The sequence below is a fragment of the Cyprinodon tularosa genome, unplaced genomic scaffold (genome assembly GCF_016077235.1).
Source record: "Cyprinodon tularosa strain WSP-4 unplaced genomic scaffold, ASM1607723v1 ctg1215, whole genome shotgun sequence".
In the NCBI taxonomy this organism is placed as follows: domain Eukaryota; kingdom Metazoa; phylum Chordata; class Actinopteri; order Cyprinodontiformes; family Cyprinodontidae; genus Cyprinodon; species Cyprinodon tularosa.
Genome location: NW_024038021.1, coordinates 51,802 through 79,506, shown reverse-complemented (window position 1 = coordinate 79,506; position 27,705 = coordinate 51,802). Strand labels below are relative to the sequence as shown.

General features: G+C 35.9%; 2 protein-coding genes across 3 annotated transcripts in view; both read left to right on the top strand.

Moving 5' to 3' along the window:
- The first annotated feature begins 268 nt into the window (after positions 1-268).
- On the top strand, positions 269-15,434 carry fam207a (family with sequence similarity 207 member A). Of its 2 annotated transcripts, XM_038275948.1 has the most exons (7): positions 269-635; positions 726-738; positions 4,947-5,052; positions 12,631-12,699; positions 14,827-14,998; positions 15,095-15,160; positions 15,238-15,434. In XM_038275948.1, the coding sequence occupies exons 1-7, from the start codon at positions 520-522 to the stop codon at positions 15,398-15,400; spliced, it is 705 nt and encodes a 234-aa protein (XP_038131876.1). In that variant the 5' UTR covers positions 269-519; the 3' UTR covers positions 15,401-15,434. The 2 variants fall into 2 exon arrangements, with proteins under 2 accessions (XP_038131876.1, XP_038131868.1); XM_038275940.1 differs by having other exon boundaries at positions 270-738.
- A 9,758-nt stretch (positions 15,435-25,192) lies between these two features.
- Positions 25,193-27,705, top strand: part of LOC119777136 (double-stranded RNA-specific editase 1-like) — a 53,548-nt gene continuing 51,035 nt past the window's right edge. The window contains exons 1-3 of the mRNA XM_038275932.1: positions 25,193-25,199; positions 25,309-25,408; positions 25,462-25,736. Of these exons, the coding sequence (XP_038131860.1) occupies positions 25,193-25,199; positions 25,309-25,408; positions 25,462-25,736 (382 nt within the window). The remainder of the gene's footprint in view (positions 25,200-25,308; positions 25,409-25,461; positions 25,737-27,705) is intronic.

Sequence of the window (27,705 nt, the reverse complement as noted above, 5' to 3'; positions counted from 1 at the left end):
AAATATACCACCTTAAACTCAAAAAAATCACAAAAAAATATACTTTTCGTCTCAGAATCAATATTATTTCATTTATTAGAACTTTCTTTTCTCAGTCCGAATATTTATTAAAGACCTCCGGAACTTTTATTGCCTTGTTTCTCAACGACGGCTTAAACCGTGGCACACGCCCCCATCGAAAGGGACGTAAAAGTAGCACTTCGGCTATCTCTCTTCAAAATAAGAGCTCGCTGATTGTTGTGCCGTTCTTTGTGGATTCATTTGTCGCCATTCAGGAGAGAAAACATCTGAACAACATCTGGTTCAATTTTTAAATCATCTGCAAAGAGAAGATCGAGGAGTGACCGCCAGGATGGAGGACTAATAACCAACATTTATCATTTAATCTTTAACTTCCGGTCGCCCGCGCGCCCTGACGCACGTGGTGTGGAGTCTGAGCTGGATCTCGGAACCAGAAGGAGCAGAGAGAAGGCGGCCAGGCTGCTGTAGTGAAGAAGAAGCAGAGCTGCAGGTGTCAGCATGGTGGGGAAGGTCAAACATGTCCGCCATAAGCTCCACCAGCAGGCGGTGAAGCTCCACAGCCTCCCTCAGCCCGGCGGGACCGAGCTGACCGCCAGGCCGCTACAGACCGCCAGGCCGCTACAGACCGCCAGGCCACTACAGACCGCCAGCCCGCTACAGACCGGCAGGCCACTACAGACCGGCAGGCCGCAGCAGACCTCCAGGGAGGAGGGACAGGTGAGGAAGTCATCAGGTGTTTTAGTGACGGAGGAGATTCACCGGCTGTGGCAGCCATAGGTATTATAAGCGCTGACGCCTCATTGGACGCTGGCTGACGTACCTAGAGGGCGGCCATCTTGGGTCAGACCAGCTGAATAAACAGGAGGAGGCGCCTTAGGTCTGATTTTAATCACAGGAAAGAGTCAGAAATAATATTAGAATAACCTCTGACATTTTACAACTACGACTGTATTAGGGCCTGGATAGAGATTTTTATTTATTTTTCTATTCGAGAATAAAGACGTATCATTAGGAAAATAAATTTATGAGAATAAACCGGAGATATTACGTGAATAACGTCTTAAATCACGAAAATAAACTTGTAATTTTACGACGATGAAGCCGTAATATTACAAAAATAAAGTTGTGATATTATTATGAGAATAAATTCCTAATTTATGAAAAATAAAGTCGCAATATTGAGACCATAAAGTCATAATATTATGAAAATAAAGTCTTAATATTAAGACAATGAAGTCGTAGTATTATGAAAATAAAGTCGTAATACTAAGACAATAAAGTAATATTGTGAAAATAAAGTTGTAATATTAAGACAATAGTCGTAGTATTATGAAAATAAAGTCGTAATATTATGAAAATAAAGTCGTAATATTAAGACAATAAAGTCGTTATATTATGAAAATAAAGTCGTAATATTATGACAATAAAGTCGTTATATTAAGACAATAAAGTCGTAATATTATGAAAATGAAGTCGTAATATTAAGACTAAAGTCGTAATATTAAGACAATAAAGTCGTAATATTATGAAAATAAAGTCGTAATATTATGAAAATAAAGTCGTAATATTATGAAAATAAAGTCGTAATATTAAGACTAAAGTCGTAATATTATGAAAATAAAGTCGTAATATTATGACAATGAAGTCGTAATATTATGAAAATAAAGTCGTAATATTAAGACAATAAAGTCGTAATATTATGACAATAAAGTCGTTATATTAAGACAATAAAGTCGTAATATTATGAAAATGAAGTCGTAATATTAAGACTAAAGTCGTAATATTAAGACTAAAGTCGTAATATTATGAAAATAAAGTCGTAATATTATGACAATTGTCGTAGTATTATGAAAATAAAGTCGTAATACTAAGACAATAAAGTAATATTGTGAAAATAAAGTCATAATATTAAGACAATAGTCGTAGTATTATGAAAATAAAGTCGTAATATTATGAAAATAAAGTCGTTATATTAAGACAATAAAGTCGTAATATTATGAAAATAAAGTCGTTATATTAAGACAATAAAGTCGTAATATTGTGAAAATAAAGTCATAATATTAAGACAGTAGTCGTAGTATTATGAAAATAAAGTCGTAATATTATGAAAATAAAGTCGTTATATTAAGACAATAAAGTCGTAATATTATGAAAATGAAGTCGTAATATTAAGACTAAAGTCGTAATATTAAGACAATAAAGTCGTAATATTATGACAATGAAGTCGTAATATTAAGACTAAAATCGTAATATTAAGACAATAAAGTCGTAATATTATGAAAATAAAGTCGTAATATTATGAAAATAAAGTCGTAATATTATGACAATTGTCGTAGTATTATGAAAATAAAGTCGTAATACTAAGACAATAAAGTAATATTGTGAAAATAAAGTCATAATATTAAGACAATAGTCGTAGTATTATGAAAATAAAGTCGTAATATTATGAAAATAAAGTCGTAATATTAAGACTAAAGTCCTAATATAAAGACTAAAGTCGTAATATTATGAAAATAAAGTCGTAATATTATGAAAATAAATTCATAATTCTTTGACAATAAAGTGGTAATGTTATTAGAATAAAGTCGTAACGTTACGACTTTATTCTTGTAAAATTACGTCTTTATTTTGGTATCATTCCAACGTATTTAGATTAAAAACCAGGGATGCACGATATTGGGATTTTGGCCGATATTTTAAAACTCATGTAGCCGATAACCGATATCGATACCGATGTTAAAGCTGGACAAAAATAAGTAGTCATTGAAAATAGCAGTTTTGTTATCCATTTCTGACACTTTGAAAAATAATATACTCAAATATATTTTCATATGCTGATATCAAATAGATTTTTAAAAACGCGGTATGGATCTATTTTACTTTCAAAATCTGGTGGAATTTCATCGTTCTGTTACAAACTCTCGTGATATTTTGCAAATTCTTGTGAGATTTTGTTAGTAAAATAGATCGATACCGCGTCAATATATCAACATATAAAAATATGGCAACATTTGGTGAATTTTCGGGGGATTTCGTAGCATAACGATGACATATAGCAATATTTCATTAGTAAAAGAGATTGATATGGTGTTTTTAAATGGCAATATATCAGCATATGAAGATATTGGGATATTTTAATGGATCAATATTTTTTCCCTCGTCTTTAGAAGTTTTTAAGTCTGTAAAAAAGAAGTTTTGGAGGAAGAAGAAGTAGTATTTATTTATTTTTTTTAAACTTTAGAAACTCAGAAGCTGATCAAATATCGGGTTAAATATCGGTGGGGTGGCCGATGTCCGATATTCAGTTTTAAGGCCGATACCGATGGGGGGCCGATTATATCGTGCATCCCTAGTTATTTGTATTACTTTTATATAATTTATTGTGTGTCATTGCAGGGGATTCTTTGTAAATTGGTATTGAATGGTAAATAGATGCTTTTTCTCCTCGTTAACTGAACAAAGAACAAATGTACACATCTGCAAAAATAATGATTTAAAAAAACAGTTAGAAAAATGTATAAAGGCATGTGATTAAAAAGAGATCTAAGGAGCCTCCTGTTCATTCTGACAGCCGCTGTCTGAACTGACCCAAGATGGCCGCCCTCTAGGCACGTCAGCCAGCGTCCAATGAGGCGTCTATGTATATGACATCTATGGTGGCAGCTGGAAACTCACCGTTCCTGAATAAAAACATTCCTAATAAAACCCAGATACGGGATAAAAGAAAAAAATAAGCAGATTTCATCACATTAATTCAGAGTCTCTCCATTAAACCTTTTGATAGCCTGTGTGTTAATGAATTGGCTCCCCATATAGCATAATAATAGATATAAAGCCCACATGTTGGTGATGCGTCTGATTTGAAAGCTAAGATCTTCCATTTTCTGGAGATATTTGTATAAATTCTGTAGGTTTTACACAATGTAGGCTTCGTAGCCTCAAACACGTCCAAATAAATCATTTTAAATATTCTATTTAACCCTGCCAGCTATATAGACTTGTTTGCTCATGTTGTGGAAAACGACAGATTTCTGATCTGGAATAATAAGGATTTAAAAACTGATGCTTTTTGTATAGAAAAGGTTCGTTCAGGTCGTTTGATCCTGGATTATTGGGATTTAATGACTAATTTGCATGTTGCATGTCTATAATCTCAGAAAATTACATGTTTCTTCTCTTAAATCTGCTGCACTCTTCTGGATTTGGATGTTTATAATCTGTTAAATTTCCCTTTTTTTTTCAAACTGGTTTCCTTCTAAATTTTCATGTTTCTAATCTCCTAAATTGTTTTTTTTTACTCGTAAAGTTGCGTGTTTAATCTTGTAAATATTTTAACAGAAAGATAAACGAGTTGTACAAATGTTAGCATGGGGTTATTAAAGCAGGCCGGATAATATCTTGGTGATGGAGACTTCTTGAGGCCCCAGCAGAGTTCGTACCGAGCAGAAAACACCTTGGCATCCACGTGCTAGGCCAGGGCAATTAATTGCTTTTGCAATTTAATCGCAATTAAGAAAAAACTGTTTTAAAATTGCAAAGGCGCTGATTTTTAATCAAGTCTAGGTCACTGCGTTTCCCCCTCCAGACCTGTAGGTGGCGGTATAGCCCTTTAAGTGGGTTTGTCGCCACACAGAAAGGTACAGAGAGGTACAGCTAGCAGATCCACGCATACAAGTTGAAGTAAACACTTTTTCACAAAGTGGTTACATTTAAATCCCGTAACAATCTCACAAAGTGAAACGTCTGCGATCTTGGAGTTAGCACAAAGGATAGTCGAAATAAAACTTCAATTTTGGTAAACAATAATCGCCATCTAGATTTAGCTGTCCTGGTTCTGGAAAGGTCTGCAGACATCGGCGTATTTCCAGCTGCTGCCAGCCGTCCATCCACCGTGCCGCCATCTTGTTTCTCTCTTTGTTTCTCAGAGCTCCTTTCCTTCTGGGGTATTTGCAGCCACCAAGATCCCCGCAGCGTCTCTGGTCCAAACACTCAGCCTTGAGGAACCCCCACAGGTCCAGCCAACCAACACCGGTAAGAACCACACGTCCGACCCGTTAGCCCCACCAGACCCAACAGAACCTGTTCTAGCTTGAACGAACCTGCCCCTCTGCAGTCATGTAGGACCTGAAGCTGCTGACCAGCAGTGTGCAGGAACGGGGGGGGGGTTCTGACCAGACAGAACCGGATCATTTGGTGTCTTTTCCCCAGAATGGTAAAAAGTGTGAACTGTTTCTTAGACTTCTCCGCCTCCTGCCAACAGAGGGCACCAGAGAGCCCAGCTTCACTGTGGTGATCCAGTAGCTCATCAGTAGAAATTGGCTAGATCAAAGTTACAGATCAAAGTTACAGATCAAAGTAGTTACAGATCAAAGTTACAGATCAAAGATAAGTGACAGATTAAAGTTACAGATCAAAGTAAATTTATAGATCAAAGCTACAGATCAAAGTAAATTTATAGATCAAAGCTACAGATCAAAGTAAATGTATAGATCAAAGCTACAGATCAAAGTAAATTTATAGATCAAAGCTACAGATCAAAGTAAATTTATAGATCAAAGCTACAGATCAAAGTAAATTTATAGATCAAAGCTACAGATCAAAGTAAATTTATAGATCAAAGCTACAGATCAAAGTAAATTTATAGATCAAAGCTACAGATCAAAGTAAATGTATAGATCAAAGCTACAGATCAAAGTAAATTTATAGATCAAAGCTACAGATCAAAGTAAATTTATAGATCAAAGCTACAGATCAAAGTAAATTTATAGATCAAAGCTACAGGTCATAGTAAATTTATAGATCAAAGCTACAGGTCATAGTAAATTTATAGATCAAAGCTACAGGTCAAAGTAAACTTATAGATCAAAGCTACAGGTCAAAGTAAATTTATAGATCAAAGCTACAGATCAAAGTAAATTTATAGATCAAAGCTACAGGTCAAAGTAAATTTATAGATCAAAGCTACAGATCAAAGTAAATTTATAGATCAAAGCTACAGATCAAAGTAAATTTATAGATCAAAGCTACAGATCAAAGTAAATTTATAGATCAAAGCTACAGGTCATAGTAAATTTATAGATCAAAGCTACAGATCAAAGTAAATTTATAGATCAAAGCTACAGATCAAAGTAAATTTATAGATCAAAGCTACAGATCAAAGTAAATTTATAGATCAAAGCTACAGGTCAAAGTAAATTTATAGATCAAAGCTACAGATCAAAGTAAATTTATAGATCAAAGCTACAGGTCAAAGTAAATTTATAGATCAAAGCTACAGGTCAAAGTAAATTTATAGATCAAAGCTACAGGTCAAAGTAAATTTATAGATCAAAGCTACAGGTCAAAGTAAATTTATAGATCAAAGCTACAGGTCAAAGTAAATTTATAGATCAAAGCTACAGATCAAAGTAAATTTATAGATCAAAGCTACAGGTCAAAGTAAATTTATAGATCAAAGCTACAGGTCAAAGTAAATTTATAGATCAAAGCTACAGGTCAAAGTAAATTTATAGATCAAAGCTACAGGTCATAGTAAATTTATAGATCAAAGCTACAGATCAAAGTAAATTTATAGATCAAAGCTACAGGTCAAAGTAAATTTATAGATCAAAGCTACAGGTCAAAGTAAATTTATAGATCAAAGCTACAGGTCAAAGTAAATTTATAGATCAAAGCTACAGGTCATAGTAAATTTATAGATCAAAGCTACAGATCAAAGTAAATTTATAGATCAAAGCTACAGGTCAAAGTAAATTTATAGATCAAAGCTACAGGTCATAGTAAATTTATAGATCAAAGCTACAGATCAAAGTAAATTTATAGATCAAAGCTACAGATCAAAGTAAATTTATAGATCAAAGCTACAGGTCAAAGTAAATTTATAGATCAAAGCTACAGGTCATAGTAAATTTATAGATCAAAGCTACAGGTCATAGTAAATTTATAGATCAAAGCTACAGATCAAAGTAAATTTATAGATCAAAGCTACAGGTCATAGTAAATTTATAGATCAAAGCTACAGATCAAAGTAAATTTATAGATCAAAGCTACAGATCAAAGTAAATTTATAGATCAAAGCTACAGGTCATAGTAAATTTATAGATCAAAGCTACAGATCAAAGTAAATTTATAGATCAAAGCTACAGATCAAAGTAAATTTATAGATCAAAGCTACAGATCAAAGTAAATTTATAGATCAAAGCTACAGGTCAAAGTAAATTTATAGATCAAAGCTACAGATCAAAGTAAATTTATAGATCAAAGCTACAGATCAAAGTAAATTTATAGATCAAAGCTACAGATCAAAGTAAATTTATAGATCAAAGCTACAGGTCAAAGTAAATTTATAGATCAAAGCTACAGGTCAAAGTAAATTTATAGATCAAAGCTACAGATCAAAGTAAATTTATAGATCAAAGCTACAGGTCAAAGTAAATTTATAGATCAAAGCTACAGGTCAAAGTAAATTTATAGATCAAAGCTACAGGTCAAAGTAAATTTATAGATCAAAGCTACAGGTCAAAGTAAATTTATAGATCAAAGCTACAGGTCAAAGTAAATTTATAGATCAAAGCTACAGATCAAAGTAAATTTATAGATCAAAGCTACAGGTCATAGTAAATTTATAGATCAAAGCTACAGGTCAAAGTAAATTTATAGATCAAAGCTACAGATCAAAGTAAATTTATAGATCAAAGCTACAGGTCAAAGTAAATTTATAGATCAAAGCTACAGGTCAAAGTAAATTTATAGATCAAAGCTACAGGTCAAAGTAAATTTATAGATCAAAGCTACAGATCATAGTAAATTTATAGATCAAAGCTACAGATCAAAGTAAATGTATAGATCAAAGCTACAGATCAAAGTAAATTTATAGATCAAAGCTACAGGTCATAGTAAATTTATAGATCAAAGCTACAGATCAAAGTAAATTTATAGATCAAAGCTACAAGTCAAAGTAAATTTATAGATCAAAGCTACAGGTCAAAGTAAATTTATAGATCAAAGCTACAGGTCAAAGTAAATTTATAGATCAAAGCTACAGGTCATAGTAAATTTATAGATCAAAGCTACAGATCAAAGTAAATTTATAGATCAAAGCTACAGGTCAAAGTAAATTTATAGATCAAAGCTACAGGTCATAGTAAATTTATAGATCAAAGCTACAGATCAAAGTAAATTTATAGATCAAAGCTACAGATCAAAGTAAATTTATAGATCAAAGCTACAGGTCAAAGTAAATTTATAGATCAAAGCTACAGGTCATAGTAAATTTATAGATCAAAGCTACAGGTCATAGTAAATTTATAGATCAAAGCTACAGATCAAAGTAAATTTATAGATCAAAGCTACAGGTCATAGTAAATTTATAGATCAAAGCTACAGATCAAAGTAAATTTATAGATCAAAGCTACAGATCAAAGTAAATTTATAGATCAAAGCTACAGGTCATAGTAAATTTATAGATCAAAGCTACAGATCAAAGTAAATTTATAGATCAAAGCTACAGATCAAAGTAAATTTATAGATCAAAGCTACAGATCAAAGTAAATTTATAGATCAAAGCTACAGGTCAAAGTAAATTTATAGATCAAAGCTACAGATCAAAGTAAATTTATAGATCAAAGCTACAGATCAAAGTAAATTTATAGATCAAAGCTACAGATCAAAGTAAATTTATAGATCAAAGCTACAGGTCAAAGTAAATTTATAGATCAAAGCTACAGGTCAAAGTAAATTTATAGATCAAAGCTACAGATCAAAGTAAATTTATAGATCAAAGCTACAGGTCAAAGTAAATTTATAGATCAAAGCTACAGGTCAAAGTAAATTTATAGATCAAAGCTACAGGTCAAAGTAAATTTATAGATCAAAGCTACAGGTCAAAGTAAATTTATAGATCAAAGCTACAGATCAAAGTAAATTTATAGATCAAAGCTACAGGTCATAGTAAATTTATAGATCAAAGCTACAGGTCAAAGTAAATTTATAGATCAAAGCTACAGATCAAAGTAAATTTATAGATCAAAGCTACAGGTCAAAGTAAATTTATAGATCAAAGCTACAGGTCAAAGTAAATTTATAGATCAAAGCTACAGGTCAAAGTAAATTTATAGATCAAAGCTACAGATCATAGTAAATTTATAGATCAAAGCTACAGGTCAAAGTAAATTTATAGATCAAAGCTACAGATCATAGTAAATTTATAGATCAAAGCTACAGATCAAAGTAAATTTATAGATCAAAGCTACAGGTCAAAGTAAATTTATAGATCAAAGCTACAGGTCAAAGTAAATTTATAGATCAAAGCTACAGGTCAAAGTAAATTTATAGATCAAAGCTACAGATCATAGTAAATTTATAGATCAAAGCTACAGGTCATAGTAAATTTATACCGTATTTTCACGACTATAAGGCGCACTTAAACATCTTTTTTTTCCCTCAAAATGTGCGGTGCGCCCTATGGTGCGGTGCGCCTTATGTGTGTTGTAACTGCGACTTTTGAGACCACCTCATTGAGGAGATGATGAAAGAGTGGCTGAATGTAAGGAGACCAGGTGTTTTTTTTCCACCCCTCACCATGCTGTTAATATGTAACTCCATGCGTGCCCATCTCACAGCTGATGTGAAAAACATGGGGAAACAAATTAACGCTGCTCGACATCGGTGTGAACCGGACCCAGCAGGTGCAGCAGAAGCAGCGAGTTTACATGCAAAGTCAATGGTTGACGCGCATATAGGTGCAGCAAAAGGTCCCGCAGCGCATTTTGGTGCAGCACGTCGGGAGCGTTTAAGCATCTGAAGCGCCGCGCTTCTGCTGCTCGAGATGGAAAAATGGAAGTTTTGCTGCTGGACGCGCCGCATCAACCAATCAGAGAAGCTGATCTGGGAGCTGCCAGCGAGACAGACAGCGCTCTGATGACATATGATATTAACGCAAATGGAAAAGGCTGGATGGATGCGTGGCTGAGGCAGGTGTATGTGAGAAGACTAGGTGGTTTTTTCCACGCATCATCATCGCTGCGTGCCCATCTCACAGCCGATGTGAAAAAAAGGTGAATCAAATGAACGCTGTGCTCGCCGTTATCCCGGGGGTCTGACAAAGGAGCTTCAACCGCTCGACATCGGTGTGAAGCGGCCGTTCAAAGTAAGGCTGCGAGCGGCGTGGGAGCAATGGATGACAGACGGAGACCAAAGTTTCAGGATAAGAAGGCAGCGCCGGGCAAGTTACGCCACCGTTTGAGGATGGATTGTAGATGCTTGGACTAAAGTGTCTGCTGGCTCTGTTGTTCAAGCTTTCGCAAAAGCCGGCATTATTTCTGAGGAGCCGCGCTGCACGGAAAGTGACTCTGACAGCGAAGAAGGGGAAACTGGCATGTCTGATTTAGCGCAGCTGTTTTATTCAGAAACAGAGGATGATGACTTTGATGGGTTTGATTAATACTTTGTAATAAATACATGAATAAAGCACAATCATACTCAGTTTTGCTCCCGCTGTATTTTTCTCCCTGAAAACTTAATTCAACAGCAGCGGGCGCGTCTCCTCCTCTTCATCGCGGTGGCTGGCAGGTGTTTTTTCATCTAAATAATCTAAATCTTGCAGCTATATTTGCTGTGATCAGTGGGAATAAAGTAGTTTTAATATGTTTTTAAGTGAGAAAGTCCACCTGAAAACTTAATAATTGCAGTCAGTTCATCCAGATTATCTATTTCTGTCGGAGGCGCTCAGACCCCCACATACCAGCGGTGCGCTGACAGCAGAAATCTCTTCATCAGCAGCCTCTAGGCCGGGCAGCCTCCAGGTTCACGCGGTGGCTGGCAGGTGTTTTTCATCTAAATAATTTTAGCTGCAGGCACCAGGATACCGGCAATAAAAGCGAACATATTCCGTCAGCAGGTTTCAGGATTTTAAGTTAATTTAGGAGTGATCACAGCGCTGTGTCATCTGCGATGTCTCTGTCTCACGGCCAGCTGCCAGGTTTGATTAATACTTTGTAATAAATACATGAATAAAGCACAGTCATACTCAGTTTTGCCCCCGCTGTATTTTTAAATACGCAGTAGAGCTATTTAAAGGTAGTAGAGGACTTGTACCTGTATATAAAAAACACGCCCTATAGTCCGGTGCGCCTTATGTGTGTGTTAAATACAGAAATGGGACACATAACTGAGAGTGCGCCTTTTAGTACGGTGCGCCTTATGGTCGTGAAAATACGGTAGATCAAAGCTACAGATCAAAGTAAATTTATAGATCAAAGCTACAGATCAAAGTAAATTTACAGATCAAAGTAAAGTCCTAGATTCAAACTGAAGTTCTGTCAAGTTATATCTAAGTTTTAAAGTTAAACTTATTTGATTTAAGTAATTTTTCCATAAACAATGAATATGTTTTTTTTTTACCATACCATACCAGCTTTATTTATAAAGCACTTTAAAACAACCACAGTTGATACAAAGTGCTGTACAGTTTAAGAACACAACATAATAAAAATAATTTAAAAACAGTTTAAAAGCAAAAAACATACAATTTAAAACTAGATCCCACTGGTGTTGAAAGCCAAGTAAAATAGATGGGTTTTAAGACGAGCTTTAAAAATGGGCAAAGAAGGGGCCTCTCTGACCTGCAAAGGTAAGTTATTCCATAATTTGGGGCCCATAACAGAGAAAGCCCTGTACCCTCTGAGCTTCCTTTTTGTTCTCGGTTCCTCCAAGAGCAGCTGATTTGCTGACCTGAGAGACCGATGGGGTACGTAAGGATGAAGAAGCTCAGAGAGGTAAGCTGGGGCAAGATAATGCAATGATTTAAAAACAAACATAAGAATTTTAAAATGAATCCTAAAATATACAGGTAGCCAGTGAAGTGAGGCCAGGACAGGGGTCACAGTTTGTCTTTTTTTGTTGCGTTGCTCCACATCAAAGAAATGAACCAGTTCCAGAGCTCTATAGGTCATTTACAAAAATTAGTGAAAAGTAACTAAAAGTATCCTTAAAGGACAAATTTATAAAATAACTTATTTGGCCACAAAATCAACAAAAAGAGAATTATCTTTTAACCATTTTTAAGGACGGGTTGCCAGTAAAAACTATTAAGCAACATTCTTTGCAGAAAGAAGCAGCCAGAGACGGTGATGTCTGCGCCCTCAGTTCACCTCTGACCCGGAACTTAACCTGTGCTCTCAGTTTGACCCGTCAAAATAAAACAAAGGGTTAATTATGTTGTGCAGGTTATAAATGCAGGTAGAAGAAGTCCTCCATATCAGAGCGCTTGAAGCGGGTTCAACAGAACCTGAGGTGTCCGGTTCTGCTGAATCGGACCCCCCGGTTCCGTCTTTAATTGGCGTCCTTCTCCTCCCGGCTAACTGCGTCTGTGGTGGGAGCCAGAATCCCAGCAGCTATGGTTTCATCCATCAGTAGAAAGCTGATCCCCCCTGGGAGCCCGTTCAGATGCCTATCTGCCTGCTAACAGCTCAATCTGCTGTTGTTTGTCTCTGCGGTGGCAGATAAAAGCTGCGTCTGAGCCTAGAGGGAGGCGGCGTCATGCTGTGGGCCTGCCCCCTTCAGCGCTCTGAACGGCCTAGTCAAATCCCGTCTGTCTTCTCACCCCCCCAGGTTCCGAGCGTAGGAGACCCAAGGCAAAGAAGGAGAAGATGAAGGAGAGGAGGGAGCGCTGGCTCAGCAGTAAGTTCTTCAGAACCCGGTCAGAACCTGCTCCAGTAATCGGCGGCTCTGCCAGTAATTGATCCGGAGCGTGTAACCGAAGCCGTCAGCTGACCCGATCGATGCGGCGGTAACAGAGCCCACAGCTGCTAATTAGGCGCTAATGGCTGCCGCGGTAACCTGAGCCCGGCTAATTCGAAGGACGGGAAGCGGCTCCTTCTCACCCTGGAATCGGACCCGGATGCTTCTGGAAGCTTTGAGACCATGGAGCTGTGCAATAATCCCATAATATGACTGTTCTGAGACGCCAAACCCACTAGCTGAGCCCAAATCACAGCTCTGCACACGTTTCCATTCCTTCCATCACCCAAACACTCATTTATATACATTCTGTTTTTTAAAGCTTTAATTCTAATAATCTGAAAATTCGACTTTATATTTATTGGGATTTTTCCCTTATGTAATAATTTCTAATTTAAAATCATTCATTAACTCATTGACAAATTCTGTAGCTTTATTTCTTAATGTTTTCATAGATGATAAACAAATCAATAAACAATATTCAGTAATTAATATACGGACAGACAGACAGAAGAAATGATCAAAAATAAAGTGACAGTTATACATTAATGATGCTTTATATTTAACTTATTGCTTCATTTTTCATAGACGATAAACAAAGTGAATGTTCGCGCATCTGCGGGACGGATTGTGCTTTCTGGACGGTGCAGGTATTGACTGTTCGTCCCACGCATGTGCGAACAGTCAATACCCGACCCGTACCGTGACTGTTAGCGCATGCGTGGGACGGTACGGGTCGGGTATTGACTGTTAGCGCATGCGTGGGACGGTACGGGTCGGGTATTGACTGTTAGAGCATGCGTGGGACGGTACGGGTCGGGTATTGACTGTTAGCGCATGCGTGGGACGGTACGGGTCGGGTATTGACTGTTAGCGCATGCGTAGGACGGTACGGGTCGGGTATTGACTGTTAGCGCATGCGTGGGACGGTACGGGTCGGGTATTGACTGTTAGAGCATGCGTGGGACGGTACGGGTCGGGTATTGACTGTTAGCGCATGCGTGGGACGGTACGGGTCGGGTATTGACTGTTAGCGCATGCGTAGGACGGTAAGGGTCGGGTATTGACTGTTAGCGCATGCGTGGGACGGTACGGGTCGGGTATTGACTGTTAGCGCATGCGTGGGACGGTACGGGTCGGGTATTGACTGTTAGCGCATGCGTAGGACGGTAAGGGTCGGGTAATGACTGTTAGCGCATGCGTGGGACGGTACGGGTCAGATATTGACTGTTCGCGCATGCGTGGGACGGTACGGGTCAGATATTGACTGTTCGCGCATGCGTGGGACGGTACGGGTCGGGTATTGACTGTTCGCGCATGCGTGGGACGGTACGGGTCGGGTATTGACTGTTAGCGCATGCGTGGGACGGTACGGGTCGGGTATTGACTGTTAGCGCATGCGTAGGACGGTAAGGGTCGGGTAATGACTGTTAGCGCATGCGTGGGACGGTACGGGTCAGATATTGACTGTTCGCGCATGCGTGGGACGGTACGGGTCAGATATTGACTGTTCGCGCATGCGTGGGACGGTACGGGTCGGGTATTGACTGTTCGCGCATGCGTGGGACGGTACGGGTCGGGTATTGACTGTTAGCGCATGCGTGGGACGGTACGGGTCGGGTATTGACTGTTAGCGCATGCGTGGGGCGGTACGGGTCGGGTATTGACTGTTCGCGCATGCGTGGGACGGTACGGGTCGGGTATTGACTGTTAGCGCATGCCTGGGACGGTACGGGGCGGATATTGACTGTTAGCGCATGCCTGGGACGGTACGGGGCGGATATTGACTGTTAGCACATGCGTGGGACGGTACGGGTCGGATATTGACTGTTAGCGCATGCGTGGGACGGTACGGGTCGGATATTGACTGTTAGCGCATGCCTGGGACGGTACGGATCGGGTATTGACTGTTAGCGCATGCATAGAACGGGTATTGTCAACAGGAAGCTCAGTGGTAAACCGAGTCTGTGGAACCGGATCCGGGGTAAACGGATCTGGTTCCATAACTCCTGCCGGGTCCGTTTGGAAGAACCACGCTAACCGGTTGGTTCTGTTCTCGTCCCGCAGAGATCGGCTCCATCAGACGGGCCCAGGAGCAGGAGGCGGCAGCGGCCCGGCGCCAGGCCACCCCAGTGGTGGGGGACCTGAGGCCCCTGGCTGACGCCTTGCCAGAGCTCTGCCAGCTCATCGGGCCCCCGGTGACACTAGGGTCCCGCCGTAAGACCAGGAAGAACCAGAGGTGAGTGGATCTGTTGGGTCCGCTGGCTACGTCCCGGTCCCTCCGACCCGTGGGCCACCGGTCGTCACGGTAACGCCTCTGTTCCTCCTGTTTCAGGCCGATGAGGAGGCCGGCGCCGACGGACTTCAGTCAGATGAAACGGTCCCAAAAGCGTAAAGTTCTGTAAGCATCCGCCTCCTGTCTGAACGGAGCTGAGCGGGCAGAACCTGAACCAGAACCTGAACCTGTTCTGCTTTCAGGGAGACGGAGATCAGCCGCTTCAGCGACGCCATCAGAACGCTGTCCAGCAAACAGAACCCGCTGGCGGACATCGGGGAGCAGCTGAGGAAGAGGATGAGGCAGGAGGAAGAGCAGGGTGGGAGCGGCACTGGAACCGGACCGGACCTGAAGGATCCAATCTGATTCCCAGTACTTTGAATAAATGACCCAAAGACCACTTCTCCTCTGACTGATTCTTTGTTTGGATGGGGGGGGGGGTTCACTCTAAGGAGCCACTTTTTTCCTGCGCTTTGAGCAATGGAGCTTATGAGAAGGTTAGGGTGGATTCTTCCTAACCACCAGAGGGCGTGATCAAGATTGGAAAGTATAGAATAAGCGGCTGATTCTCATTTTGCATAAGAAAATGCTAGCAGCAGGTAGAACGGTGAACAAATGTCCCAAAATTCCCACATTTGGACATTTCTGTTCCGCATTAAAGCTGCTGAACCGATGAAGAGACTTGGCTCAACTCCTGCAGAGCTGAAACTAACTGCTGCAAGCTAACGGAAGCTAGCATTCTCTTCTCCCTGCTCCAGGGGCTGTATGTAGAGCTCCCCCTGCAGGTTTGGAGGGAGACAGTTCAGTAGATATCAGCGGCTTTTATGTGATTCATAAAACTGGCCTTGGCTTATAGTGAGGGGTTCCTCTATAGTCAGGAAAATACGCTAGCTGACACTGCCTGTATGCTCTGTTGCCTAGCAACAGTTAACACAGCATAATCCTTGTTCGTCTTTTCAGTCAACATGCTGCAGCCACGTCACGAATTCTTGTTTTCCAGCCGTTTTTGTTGAAATTTGCTCATTCTCTAGCGTTTTCTCCGCCTTGAGCTTCTTTTCCGAATATTATTGAGGGTTCCCGCGGGTCCTTAAAAAGTCTTAAAAGGCATTGAATTGTTCAAAATAAATCTAAGGCCTTAATTGGTATTAAAATGTTTTTAAAACATCATAAGTAGGATTAATTTTATTACGATTTATTTTGTAATATAAATAAAACATTAAAATTGACTATTTTTATATTTATTAGAAAAAAAAACGACTCGGCATTATTGGTTCCGTCCCGATAGCGGAACCATTAAAGCGTTGTTGCGGCCGGGACATTAAGGAGATGCGCCATTTACTTTTTGTCTGGAAAATATGAGCAATTTGAAACGTTGGTGCAAAGGTTTATGTTAAAATAAACGTTTGGGTAAAGTTGTCGAAAGCGGATTTTTCTTGTGTTTCTTGTAAATTTGGTCTTAAATTTTTATTTCAAGTGGCATTAAAAAGTCTTTAGAAAGTCTTATATTTAACTTGCCTTATGCTGTAGGAACCCTGTTATTAAACTGCACTTCCGATGTTCACCACTGTTGACACTATTTCCGTTTTTTCTTCTTGAGCGCGGAGCAGCCGGCTTGCTTGGACCTGCTATGAATCATGGGATACCTACGAAGGATAAAGCAGACCATCCATCCATTATCTTACACGCTTGTCCCAATTGGGGTCGCGAGGGGTGCTGGTGCCTATCTCCAGCAGTCAATGGGCGAGAGGCAGGGTACACCCTGGACAGGTTGCCAGTCCATCGCAGGGCAACACAGAGACACACAGGACAAACAACCATTCACACACTCACACCTAAGGACAGTTTAGAGAAGCCAATTAACCTAACAGTCATGTTTTTGGACTGTGGGAGGAAGCCAGAGTACCCGGAGAGAACCCACGCATGCCCCGGAGAGAACCCACGCATGCCCAGGGAGAACATGCAAACTCCATGCAGAAAGACCCTGGGCCAGGACTTGAACCCAGAACCTTCTTGCTGCAAGGCAGCAGTGCTACCCACTGCGCCAATGAGCAGCCATAAAGCAGACCTGTCCTTCAAAATGGTCAAAAATAGGGACGCATTTATCGGCCGCATAACGAGGAGTCGTGGAATCCGAACAAACTTTGGCGCTACGCTGTGGCATAAAACAGCCGAAAAATCTGGCCTTAGGAGGACGCAGCCTCTGAATGCAAACTCAGTACCGCCTTTGATCCGTGGTTCTGGTTTTTATTAATTCAGGCGGGCCTGCAGCTTCCAGGTTGCATCGCCGCCACCTGCTGGTAAGGAGTGTTACTGCTCCATCAGGGGGTAGATTCATAAATACTGGAAACATCTGATGTACGTGTTAATAGCAAAGATCAATATAATCCTGCATTTCTTCCCCTATGTTCAGTTTTTATGGATTTACTACAAACTGTTCAGAAACATTGGACCTGAGCAACGCTTGGTTTTCTGGGGGGATGAAGGACGTTGGCTCAGTCTCTAGTCGGGAGGTTAAAGTCTGTTGGGATGGAGACCAAATCTGATCGATTCAGGAACAGATTCATGACCTCAAACTATCGGAAGAAGAACATTTCTCCTAAAAACAAGAAGATTGTGTTCAAATGAGAAAAACACATTTAAAGGCATGACATCACTTCCTCTCATATTGGTTTCCATGATTGACCGAAACCTGACGGGAAATTAAATGTTACTTTATGAGACTAAAAACTCGTCGTCTCAGGAAATATTGGGCGAGGAATGTTCTGGATGGACGGGGCAGGGCAGAGGGAGACCGCCTCTGGATGGACCGGACCTGGAGACCATGAGGCTTCATGGACACCCAGGGACGAGACACGGACCACGTCCCTTTAATTATTAATACTGTTGTTATTTGAATCTATTAACCCCTGCTGCCCCGGCCCTCACTGAAGGATCGATGCTTTCAGAGGAAGCAGACTCTTTAAAATAAAGTCCCATAGAGGTCAGCAGGCAGTTCCTGACAGGAACCATTACATAGCTACATCTATTAAAGTTTCTTTTTTTTTCCAATTTAATGAAATAGTTTAATTTTAAACTGTTCTTTGCCGCCTGGTAGAGGCCACTAAAGATGTCCTTTCACCATGGCAATGCTCTATTGAGGCAACGCTACACGTCTCAGAGCAAAATTACTAACGTTTACAATTTTAAATTCATAAACTGTGTTTTGGGCCAAATATTACGATGGAGTATCAGGGCCAGGCAAGATATTTTCTTTATTTCAAGAATAAAGTCATGAAATTATGAGAATAAAGTCATAAAATTACGAGAATAAAGTCAGAAATATACGAGAATAAAGTCATAAGGTTACAAAATGAAAGTAACATTACAAGAATGAAGTCATCAAATTACGAGAATAAAGTCAAATTTCCGAGAATAAAGTCATAACGTTAAAAAATGAAAGTAACATTACAAGAATAAAGTCATCAAATTACGAGAATAAAGTCAGAAATATACGAGAATAAAGTCATAACGTTACAAAATGAAAGTAACATTACAAGAATAAAGTCATCAAATTACGAGAATAAAGTTGTAACATTATGAGAATAAAGTCATCAAATTACGAGAATAAAGTCAGATTTCCGAGAATAAAGTCATAACGTTAAAAAATGAAAGTAACATTACAAGAAAAAAGTCATCAAATTACGAGAATTAAGTCGTAACATTATGAGAATAAAGTCATCAAATTACGAGAATAAAGTCAGAAATATACGAGAATAAAATCATAACGTTGCAAAATGAAAGTAACATTACAAGAATAAAGTCATCAAATTACGAGAATAAAGTTGTAACATTATGAGAATAAAGTCATCAAATTACGAGAATAAAGTCAGAAATATACGAGGATAAAGTCATAACGTTACAAAATGAAAGTAACATTACAAGAATAAAGTCATCAAATTATGAGAATAAAGTCGTAACATTATGAGAATAAAGTCATCAAATTACGAGAATAAAGTCAGAAATATACGAGAATAAAATCATAACGTTGCAAAATGAAAGTAACATTACAAGAATAAAGTCATCAAATTACGAGAGTAAAGTCGTAACATTACGAGAATAAAGTCATCAAATTACGAGAATAAAGTGATAAAATTATAAGAATAAAATCATGAAATTACGAGAATAAAGTCGTAACATTACGAGAATAAAGTCAGAAATATACGAGAAAAAGTTGTAAAATTACAAGAATAAAGTAACATTACAAAATAAAGTAATCAAATTATGAGAATAGTCAAAATTACGAGAATAAAGTCATAATGTTACAAAATTAAAATAACATTACAAGAATAAAGTCATCAAATTACGAGAATGAATTCGTAAAATTACTAGAATTAAGTAACGTTACAAGAATAAAGTCGTACATTACGAGAATAAAGTCAGAAATATACGAGAATAAAGTCATAAATTTACTAGAATTATGTATCATTAGAAGAATAAAGTCATCAAATTACGAGAATGAAGTCGTAAAATTAAGAGAATACAGTCAACACTACAAGAATAAAGTCATAAATATACGAGAATAAAGTCGTAAATTTACTAGAATTAAGTAACATTACAAGAATAAAGTCGTAACATTACGAGAATAAAGTCAGAAATATACGGGAATAAAGTCGTAAATTTACTAGAATTATGTATCATTAGAAGAATAAAGTCATCAAATTACGAGAATGAAGTCGTAAAATTAAGAGAATACAGTCAACACTACAAGAATAAAGTCATAAATATACGAGAATAAAGTCGTAAATTTACTAGAATTAAGTAACATTACAAGAATAAAGTCATGAAATTATGAGAATAAAATAATCAAATTACGAGAATAAAGTCGTAACATTACGAGAATAAAGTCATAAATATACGAGAATAAAATCGTAACATTATGAGAATAAAGTCATAAATATACAAGAATAAAGTCGTAAATTTACTAGAATTATGTAACATTAGAAGAATAAAGTCATCAAATTACAAGAATGAAGTCGTAAAATAAAGAGAATACAGTCAACACTACAAGAATAAAGTCATAAATATACGAGAATAAAGTCGTAAATTTACTAGAATTAAGTAACATTACAAGAATAAAGTCGTAATATTACGAGAATAAAGTCAGAAATATACGAAAATAAAGTCGTAAATTTACTAGAATTATGTAACATTAGAAGAATAAAGTTGTAACATTACGAGAATAAAGTCAGAAATATACGAGAATAAAGTCGTAAATTTACTAGAATTATGTAACATTAGAAGAATAAAGTCATCAAATTATGAGAATAAAATAATCAAATTACTAGAATAAAGTCGTAACATTACGAGAATAAAGTCATAAATATACGAGAATAAAGTCGTAACATTACGAGAATAAAGTCATAAATATACGAGAATAAAGTCGTAAATTAACTAGAATTAAGTAACATTACAAGAATAAAGTCATCAAATTATGAGAATAAAATAATCAAATTACGAGAATAAAGTCGTAACATTACGAGAATAAAGTCATAAATATACGAGAATAAAGTCGTAACATTACTAGAATAAAGTCATAAATATACGAGAATAAAGTCGTAACATTACTAGAACAAAGTCATAAATATACGAGAATAAAGTCGTAAATTTACTAGAATTAAGTAACATTACAAGAATAAAGTTGTAACATTACGAGAATAAACTCAGAAGTATACGAGAATAAAGTCGTAAATTTACTAGAATTATGTAACATTAGAAGAATAAAGTCGTAACATTACGAGAATAAAGTCAGAAATATACGAGAATAAAGTCGTAAATTTACTAGAATTATGTAACATTAGAAGAATAAAGTCATCAAATTATGAGAATAAAATAATCACATTACGAGAATAAAGTCATAAATATACGAGAATAAAGTCGTAACATTACGAGAATAAAGTCATAAATATACGAGAATAAAGTCGTAAATTTACTAGAATTAAGTGACATTACAAGAATAAAGTAATCAAATTATGAGAATAAAATAATCAAATTACGAGAATAAAGTCGTAACATTACGAGAATAAAGTCATAAATATACGAGAATAAAGTCGTAACCTTACGAGAATAAAGTCATAAATATACGAGAATAAAGTTGTAAATTTACTAGAATTAAGTAACATTACAAGAATAAAGTCCTCAAATTATGAGAATAAAATAATCAAATTACGAGAATAAAGTCATAAATATACGAGAATAAAGTCGTAACATTACTAGAATAAAGTCATAAATATACAAGAATAAAGTCGTAACATTACTAGAATAAAGTCATAAATATACGAGAATAAAGTCGTAAATTTACTAGAATTAAGTAACATTACAAGAATAAAGTCCTCAAATTATGAGAATAAAATAATCAAATTACGAGAATAAAGTCGTAATATTACGAGAATAAAGTCATAAATATATACGAGAATTAAGTCGTACATTACGAGAATAAAGTCAGAAATATACGAGAATAAAGTTGTAAATTTACTAGAATTAAGTAACATTACAAGAATAAAGTCATCAAATTATGAGAATAAAATAATCAAATTACGAGAATAAAGTCATAAATATACGAGAATAAAGTCGTAACATTACTAGAATAAAGTCATAAATATACAAGAATAAAGTCGTAACATTACGAGAATAAAGTCATAAATATATACGAGAATTAAGTCGTACATTACGAGAATAAAGTCAGAAATATACGAGAATAAAGTCCTAAATTTACTAGAATTATGTATCATTAGAAGAATAAAGTCATCAAATTACGAGAATGAAGTCGTAAAATTAAGAGAATACAGTCAACACTACAAGAATAAAGTCATAAATATACGAGAATAAAGTCGTAAATTTACTAGAATTAAGTAACATTACAAGAATAAAGTCCTCAAATTATGAGAATAAAATAATCAAATTACGAGAATAAAGTCATAAATATACGAGAATAAAGTCGTAACATTACTAGAATAAAGTCATAAATATACAAGAATAAAGTCGTAACATTACTAGAATAAAGTCATAAATATACGAGAATAAAGTCGTAAATTTACTAGAATTAAGTAACATTACAAGAATAAAGTCCTCAAATTATGAGAATAAAATAATCAAATTACGAGAATAAAGTCGTAATATTACGAGAATAAAGTCATAAATATATACGAGAATTAAGTCGTACATTACGAGAATAAAGTCAGAAATATACGAGAATAAAGTTGTAAATTTACTAGAATTAAGTAACATTACAAGAATAAAGTCATCAAATTATGAGAATAAAATAATCAAATTACGAGAATAAAGTCATAAATATACGAGAATAAAGTCGTAACATTACTAGAATAAAGTCATAAATATACAAGAATAAAGTCGTAACATTACGAGAATAAAGTCATAAATATATACGAGAATTAAGTCGTACATTACGAGAATAAAGTCAGAAATATACGAGAATAAAGTCCTAAATTTACTAGAATTATGTATCATTAGAAGAATAAAGTCATCAAATTACGAGAATGAAGTCGTAAAATTAAGAGAATACAGTCAACACTACAAGAATAAAGTCATAAATATACGAGAATAAAGTCGTAAATTTACTAGAATTAAGTAACATTACAAGAATAAAGTCGTAACATTACGAGAATAAAGTCAGAAATATACGGGAATAAAGTCGTAAATTTACTAGAATTATGTAACATTAGAAGAATAAAGTCATGAAATTATGAGAATAAAATAATCAAATTACGAGAATAAAGTCGTAACATTACGAGAATAAAGTCATAAATATACAAGAATAAAGTCGTAAATTTACTAGAATTATGTAACATTAGAAGAATAAAGTCATCAAATTACGAGAATGAAGTCGTAAAATAAAGAGAAAACAGTCAACACTACAAGAATAGTCATAAATATACGAGAATAAAGTCGTAAATTTACTAGAATTAAGTAACTTACAAGAATAAAGTCGTAACATTACGAGAATAAAGTCAGAAATATACGAAAATAAAGTCGTAAATTTACTAGAATTATGTAACATTAGAAGAATAAAGTTGTAACATTACGAGAATAAAGTCATAAATATACGAGAATAAAGTCCTAAATTTACTAGAATTATGTAACATTAGAAGAATAAAGTCATCAAATTATGAGAATAAAATAATCAAATTACTAGAATAAAGTCGTAACATTACGAGAATAAAGTCATAAATATACGAGAATAAAGTCATAAATATACGAGAATAAAGTCGTAAATTTACTAGAATTAAGTAACATTACAAGAATAAAGTCATCAAATTATGAGAATAAAATAATCAAATTACGAGAATAAAGTCGTAACATTACGAGAATAAAGTCATAAATATACGAGAATAAAGTCGTAACATTACTAGAATAAAGTCATAAATATACGAGAATAAAGTCGTAACATTACTAGAATAAAGTCATAAATATACGAGAATAAAGTCGTAAATTTACTAGAATTAAGTAACATTACAAGAATAAAGTTGTAACATTACGAGAATAAAGTCAGAAGTATACGCGAATAAAGTCGTAAATTTACTAGAATTATGTAACATTAGAAGAATAAAGTTGTAACATTACGAGAATAAAGTCAGAAATATACGAGAATAAAGTCGTAAATTTACTAGAATTATGTAACATTAAAAGAATAAAGTCATCAAATTATGAGAATAAAATAATCAAATTACGAGAATAAAGTCGTAACATTACGAGAATAAAGTCATAAATATACGAGAATAAAGTCGTAACATTACGAGAATAAAGTCATAAATATACGAGAATAAAGTCGTAAATTTACTAGAATTAAGTAACATTACAAGAATAAAGTAATCAAATTATGAGAATAAAATAATCAAATTACGAGAATAAAGTCGTAACATTACGAGAATAAAGTCATAAATATACGAGAATAAAGTCGTAACCTTACGAGAATAAAGTCATAAATATACGAGAATAAAGTTGTAAATTTACTAGAATTAAGTAACATTACAAGAATAAAGTCATCAAATTATGAGAATAAAATAATCAAATTACGAGAATAAAGTCATAAATATACAAGAATAAAGTCGTAACATTACTAGAATAAAGTCATAAATATACGAGAATAAAGTCGTAAATTTACTAGAATTAAGTAACATTACAAGAATAAAGTCCTCAAATTATGAGAATAAAATAATCAAATTACGAGAATAAAGTCGTAACATTACGAGAATAAAGTCGTAACATTACGAGAATAAAGTCATAAATATATACGAGAATTAAGTCGTAATATTACGAGAATAAAGTCATTAATATACGAGAATAAAGTCGTAAATTTACTAGAATTAAGTAACATTACAAGAAGAAAGTCGTAAAATTAAAATAATAAAGTCATAAAATTCTGGGAATAAAGACGTAACGAGAATAGTCATAATGTTATGAGAATAAAGTTATAAAATTACAAGAGTAAAGTCATAAATTACGACAAAGTTGTAAATTTATTGGAATAAAGTAGCGCGAAGATTCATAAAATTATGAGACTTTATTATCGTAATATTACGAATATTCTTGTAATTTAACGACTTCATTCTCGGCTCTAATACTCCATCATCATAAAGTATACAAAAACATGTAAAACGGAAAAAAAAATATTCAGGCAGGAATGTTTTGGTCCAGAGGGGAAAAGGGTCGGTGCTCTAGCACCACCTGGTGGCTGTCCGCGCACGTCGCTGCTCTGCTAGCTAACTACAGGCCACATCACTGCTAGCTTAACTGAAAAGGTCAGGTTTAAACTGAAATAGGGACTAAACTAAGCTTTTTAACGCACAGCATTACTTTGATTTGCAGCGTCGATTTATGAGGTTGAAATCGAACCCTGAGCCTTTAGCTCCAGTTAGCGGAACTTTACCAATGACCTGAAGGTATCAACCTTTCTCTGTTTTTTTAACTAACTTAACTGAATCTTTATCAATTTGGTTTTTTTAGCTTAAAAAAAGGGATAATTTCCTTTTTCACACTGTTACCATGGCAACCCATAGGCCGACATTGTAGAGCAGCTAACCAGGCTCTGGGTTCGCTCCCTTCTAACCAGGTACGGCAAGCCGTTACGCCCATTTATCGCTTTGCTTTGGCAAAGTTTAAAACATGACAGGTGATTTCTGAGGGAAACGGTTCGACTGTAGGCGTGATTTAAAAAGTTTGTCTTTGATGTGGGAGGACATGTCTCCATCGTCTGTCCTCCAGCTCCGGTTTGCTTCCAGGATCAGATGACGGAGCGGCTGAGGCGGGCTGTGGGCCGCGTTCAGACAGTGCGGAGGAGCAGGCGGGTCAGACGGTCCGGATCGTCATCCAGACAGAGGAGTGTCTGCTGCTCCTCCTCCCCCTCCCTCCCTCTCTCCTCCTCCTCCTCCTAGGTCTCCCAGGCTGATCCTGGAGCGCTGCAGACACACCAAGGGCTGCTGGGACCACAGAACATCTCGCAGTAAGTACCGAGCTCCAGGTTCTGGTTCTGAAGCCTCTGGCTGTCCAAACCAGAACCCAGGCAGAACCTGGACCCGCTTCAGACCCGGTTCTGTCCGGTTTGGTTCTGAGGCCTTAAAGCTGAGGAGCCGTCTGGGACGGGAACCCACCCGGCAGCCGGTTCCGCTGCTGGAGACGGAGAACAAGGAGAAGGTTCTGGATCTGAGACGCGAAGCCGGAATAAAAAAATAGATTCTGTTTTTATTATTTCAGGAGGAAATGAGCGGATTCACCTGCTCAGATAAAAAATATATCCACTTCTTCTGCTAACGGTCCAAACCAGAGAGCAGAACCGAGCAGAACCGGGCTCTGGAGGCAGGGATGGAGAGTACGTCACCATGGCAACGGCCAACATTGAAATAAACGGTTCTGATCCACAAACGGAGACAAGACGGGTCAGAACCACGGCCGGACTCTGGGTCGACGCCGCTGAGGTCTGATCAGAACGGCCGACCCAAAAGAAAGGAAAGGAGGCGCTGAGGGGAACCAGAACCTCACCTGGTACCAATGAAGGTCTGGAGGAACCTGCAGAACCAGTTTGATCCAGTTTGCTCTGTGGAAATAGTTCCCACTTTAACGACGGAGGCTTCTTTGCTCTTATGTCTGGTTCTGGTCATTATGTTCAGAACAGCTGGTATCAAATGAAAACTTTATTAATGAGCTTTGAATTATTAATAGCCTGACAGATAAAACCAGATTCAACCAGTTTAGGCCGGCGGTGGAGAGACTTTGATTAAGATTAAAGATTAGATTTAAATCAAAGATTTAGATTAAAGATTTCAGATCAAAGATTTAGATTAAAGATTTAAATCAAAGATTTAGATCAGATTTAGATCAAAGAGTTAAGTTCAAAGATTTAGATTAAAGATTTAGATCAAAGATTTCAGATTAAAGATTTAGATTAAAGATTTAAATCAAAAATTTAGATCAGATTTAGATCAAAGAGTTAAGTTCAAAGATTTAGATTAAACATTTAGATCAAAGATTTCAGATCAAAGATTTAGATTAAAGATTTAAATCAAAGATTTAGATCAGATTTAGATCAAAGAGTTAAGTTCAAAGATTTAGATTAAAGATTTAGATCAAAGATTTTAGATCAGATTTAGATCAAAGATTTGAGTTCATAGATTTCGATTAAAGATTTAAATCAAAGATTTAGATCAGATTTAGATCAAAGATTTCAGATCAAAGATTTAGATTAAAGATTTAAATCAAAGATTTAGATCAGATTTAGATCAAAGAGTTAAGTTCAAAGATTTAGATTAAAGATTAAGATCAAAGATTTTAGATCAGATTTAGATCAAAGATTTGAGTTCATAGATTTCGATTAAAGATTTAAATCAAAGATTTAGATCAAAGATTTAGATCAGATTTAGATCAAAGAGTTAAGTTCAAAGATTTAGATTAAAGATTTAATTCAAAGATTTAGATTAAAGATTTAAATCAAAGATTTAGATCAGAGTTAGATTAAAGATTAATGCAAAGATTTAAATTAAAGATTTTAAGATAAAAGATTTAGATCAAAGATTTAAGATCAGATTAAGATAAACGATTTAAGATCAAAGATTTAAGATCAGATTTAGATCAAAGATTTGAGTTAATAGATTTCGATTAAAGATTTAAATCAAAGATTTAGATCAAAGATTTAGATCAGATTTAGATCAAAGAGTTAAGTTCAAAGATTTAGATTAAAGATTTAATTCAAAGATTTAGATTAAAGATTTAAATCAAAGATTTAGATCAGAGTTAGATTAAAGATTAATGCAAAGATTTAAATTAAAGATTTTAAGATAAAAGATTTAGATCAAAGATTTAAGATCAGATTAAGATAAATGATTTAAGATCAAAGATTTAAGATCAGATTAAGATAAAGATTTAAGATCAAAGATTTAGATCAAAAATTTAGGATTAAAGATTTAGATTAAAGATTCATTCAAAGATTTATAGATTTAAGATCAGATATAGATCAAAGATTTAGATTAAAAAAAATTAGATCAAAGATTTAGATTCAAGAAGATTTAAATATTTAGATTAAAGGTTTAGATCAAAGGTATTAATTTGGATTTTGTTGCTGGAAAAAGGTGTTGAACTATTCACTCCAGTTAAATAAAGCGATGGATTTCACTCAGTCAGCTTTT

What these genes read in the sequence shown, in the direction of transcription:
- fam207a (XM_038275940.1), top strand. Translation starts at nt 520, where the DNA reads ATGGTGGGGAAGGTCAAACATGTCCGCCATAAGCTCCACCAGCAGGCG. An exon ending in AAGACCAGGAAGAACCAGAG is followed by an intron (nt 14,999 to 15,094) that starts GTGAGTGGATCT and finishes CTCCTGTTTCAG; the next exon opens with GCCGATGAGGAGGCCGGCGC. An exon ending in TCCCAAAAGCGTAAAGTTCT is followed by an intron (nt 15,161 to 15,237) that starts GTAAGCATCCGC and finishes TTCTGCTTTCAG; the next exon opens with GGAGACGGAGATCAGCCGCT.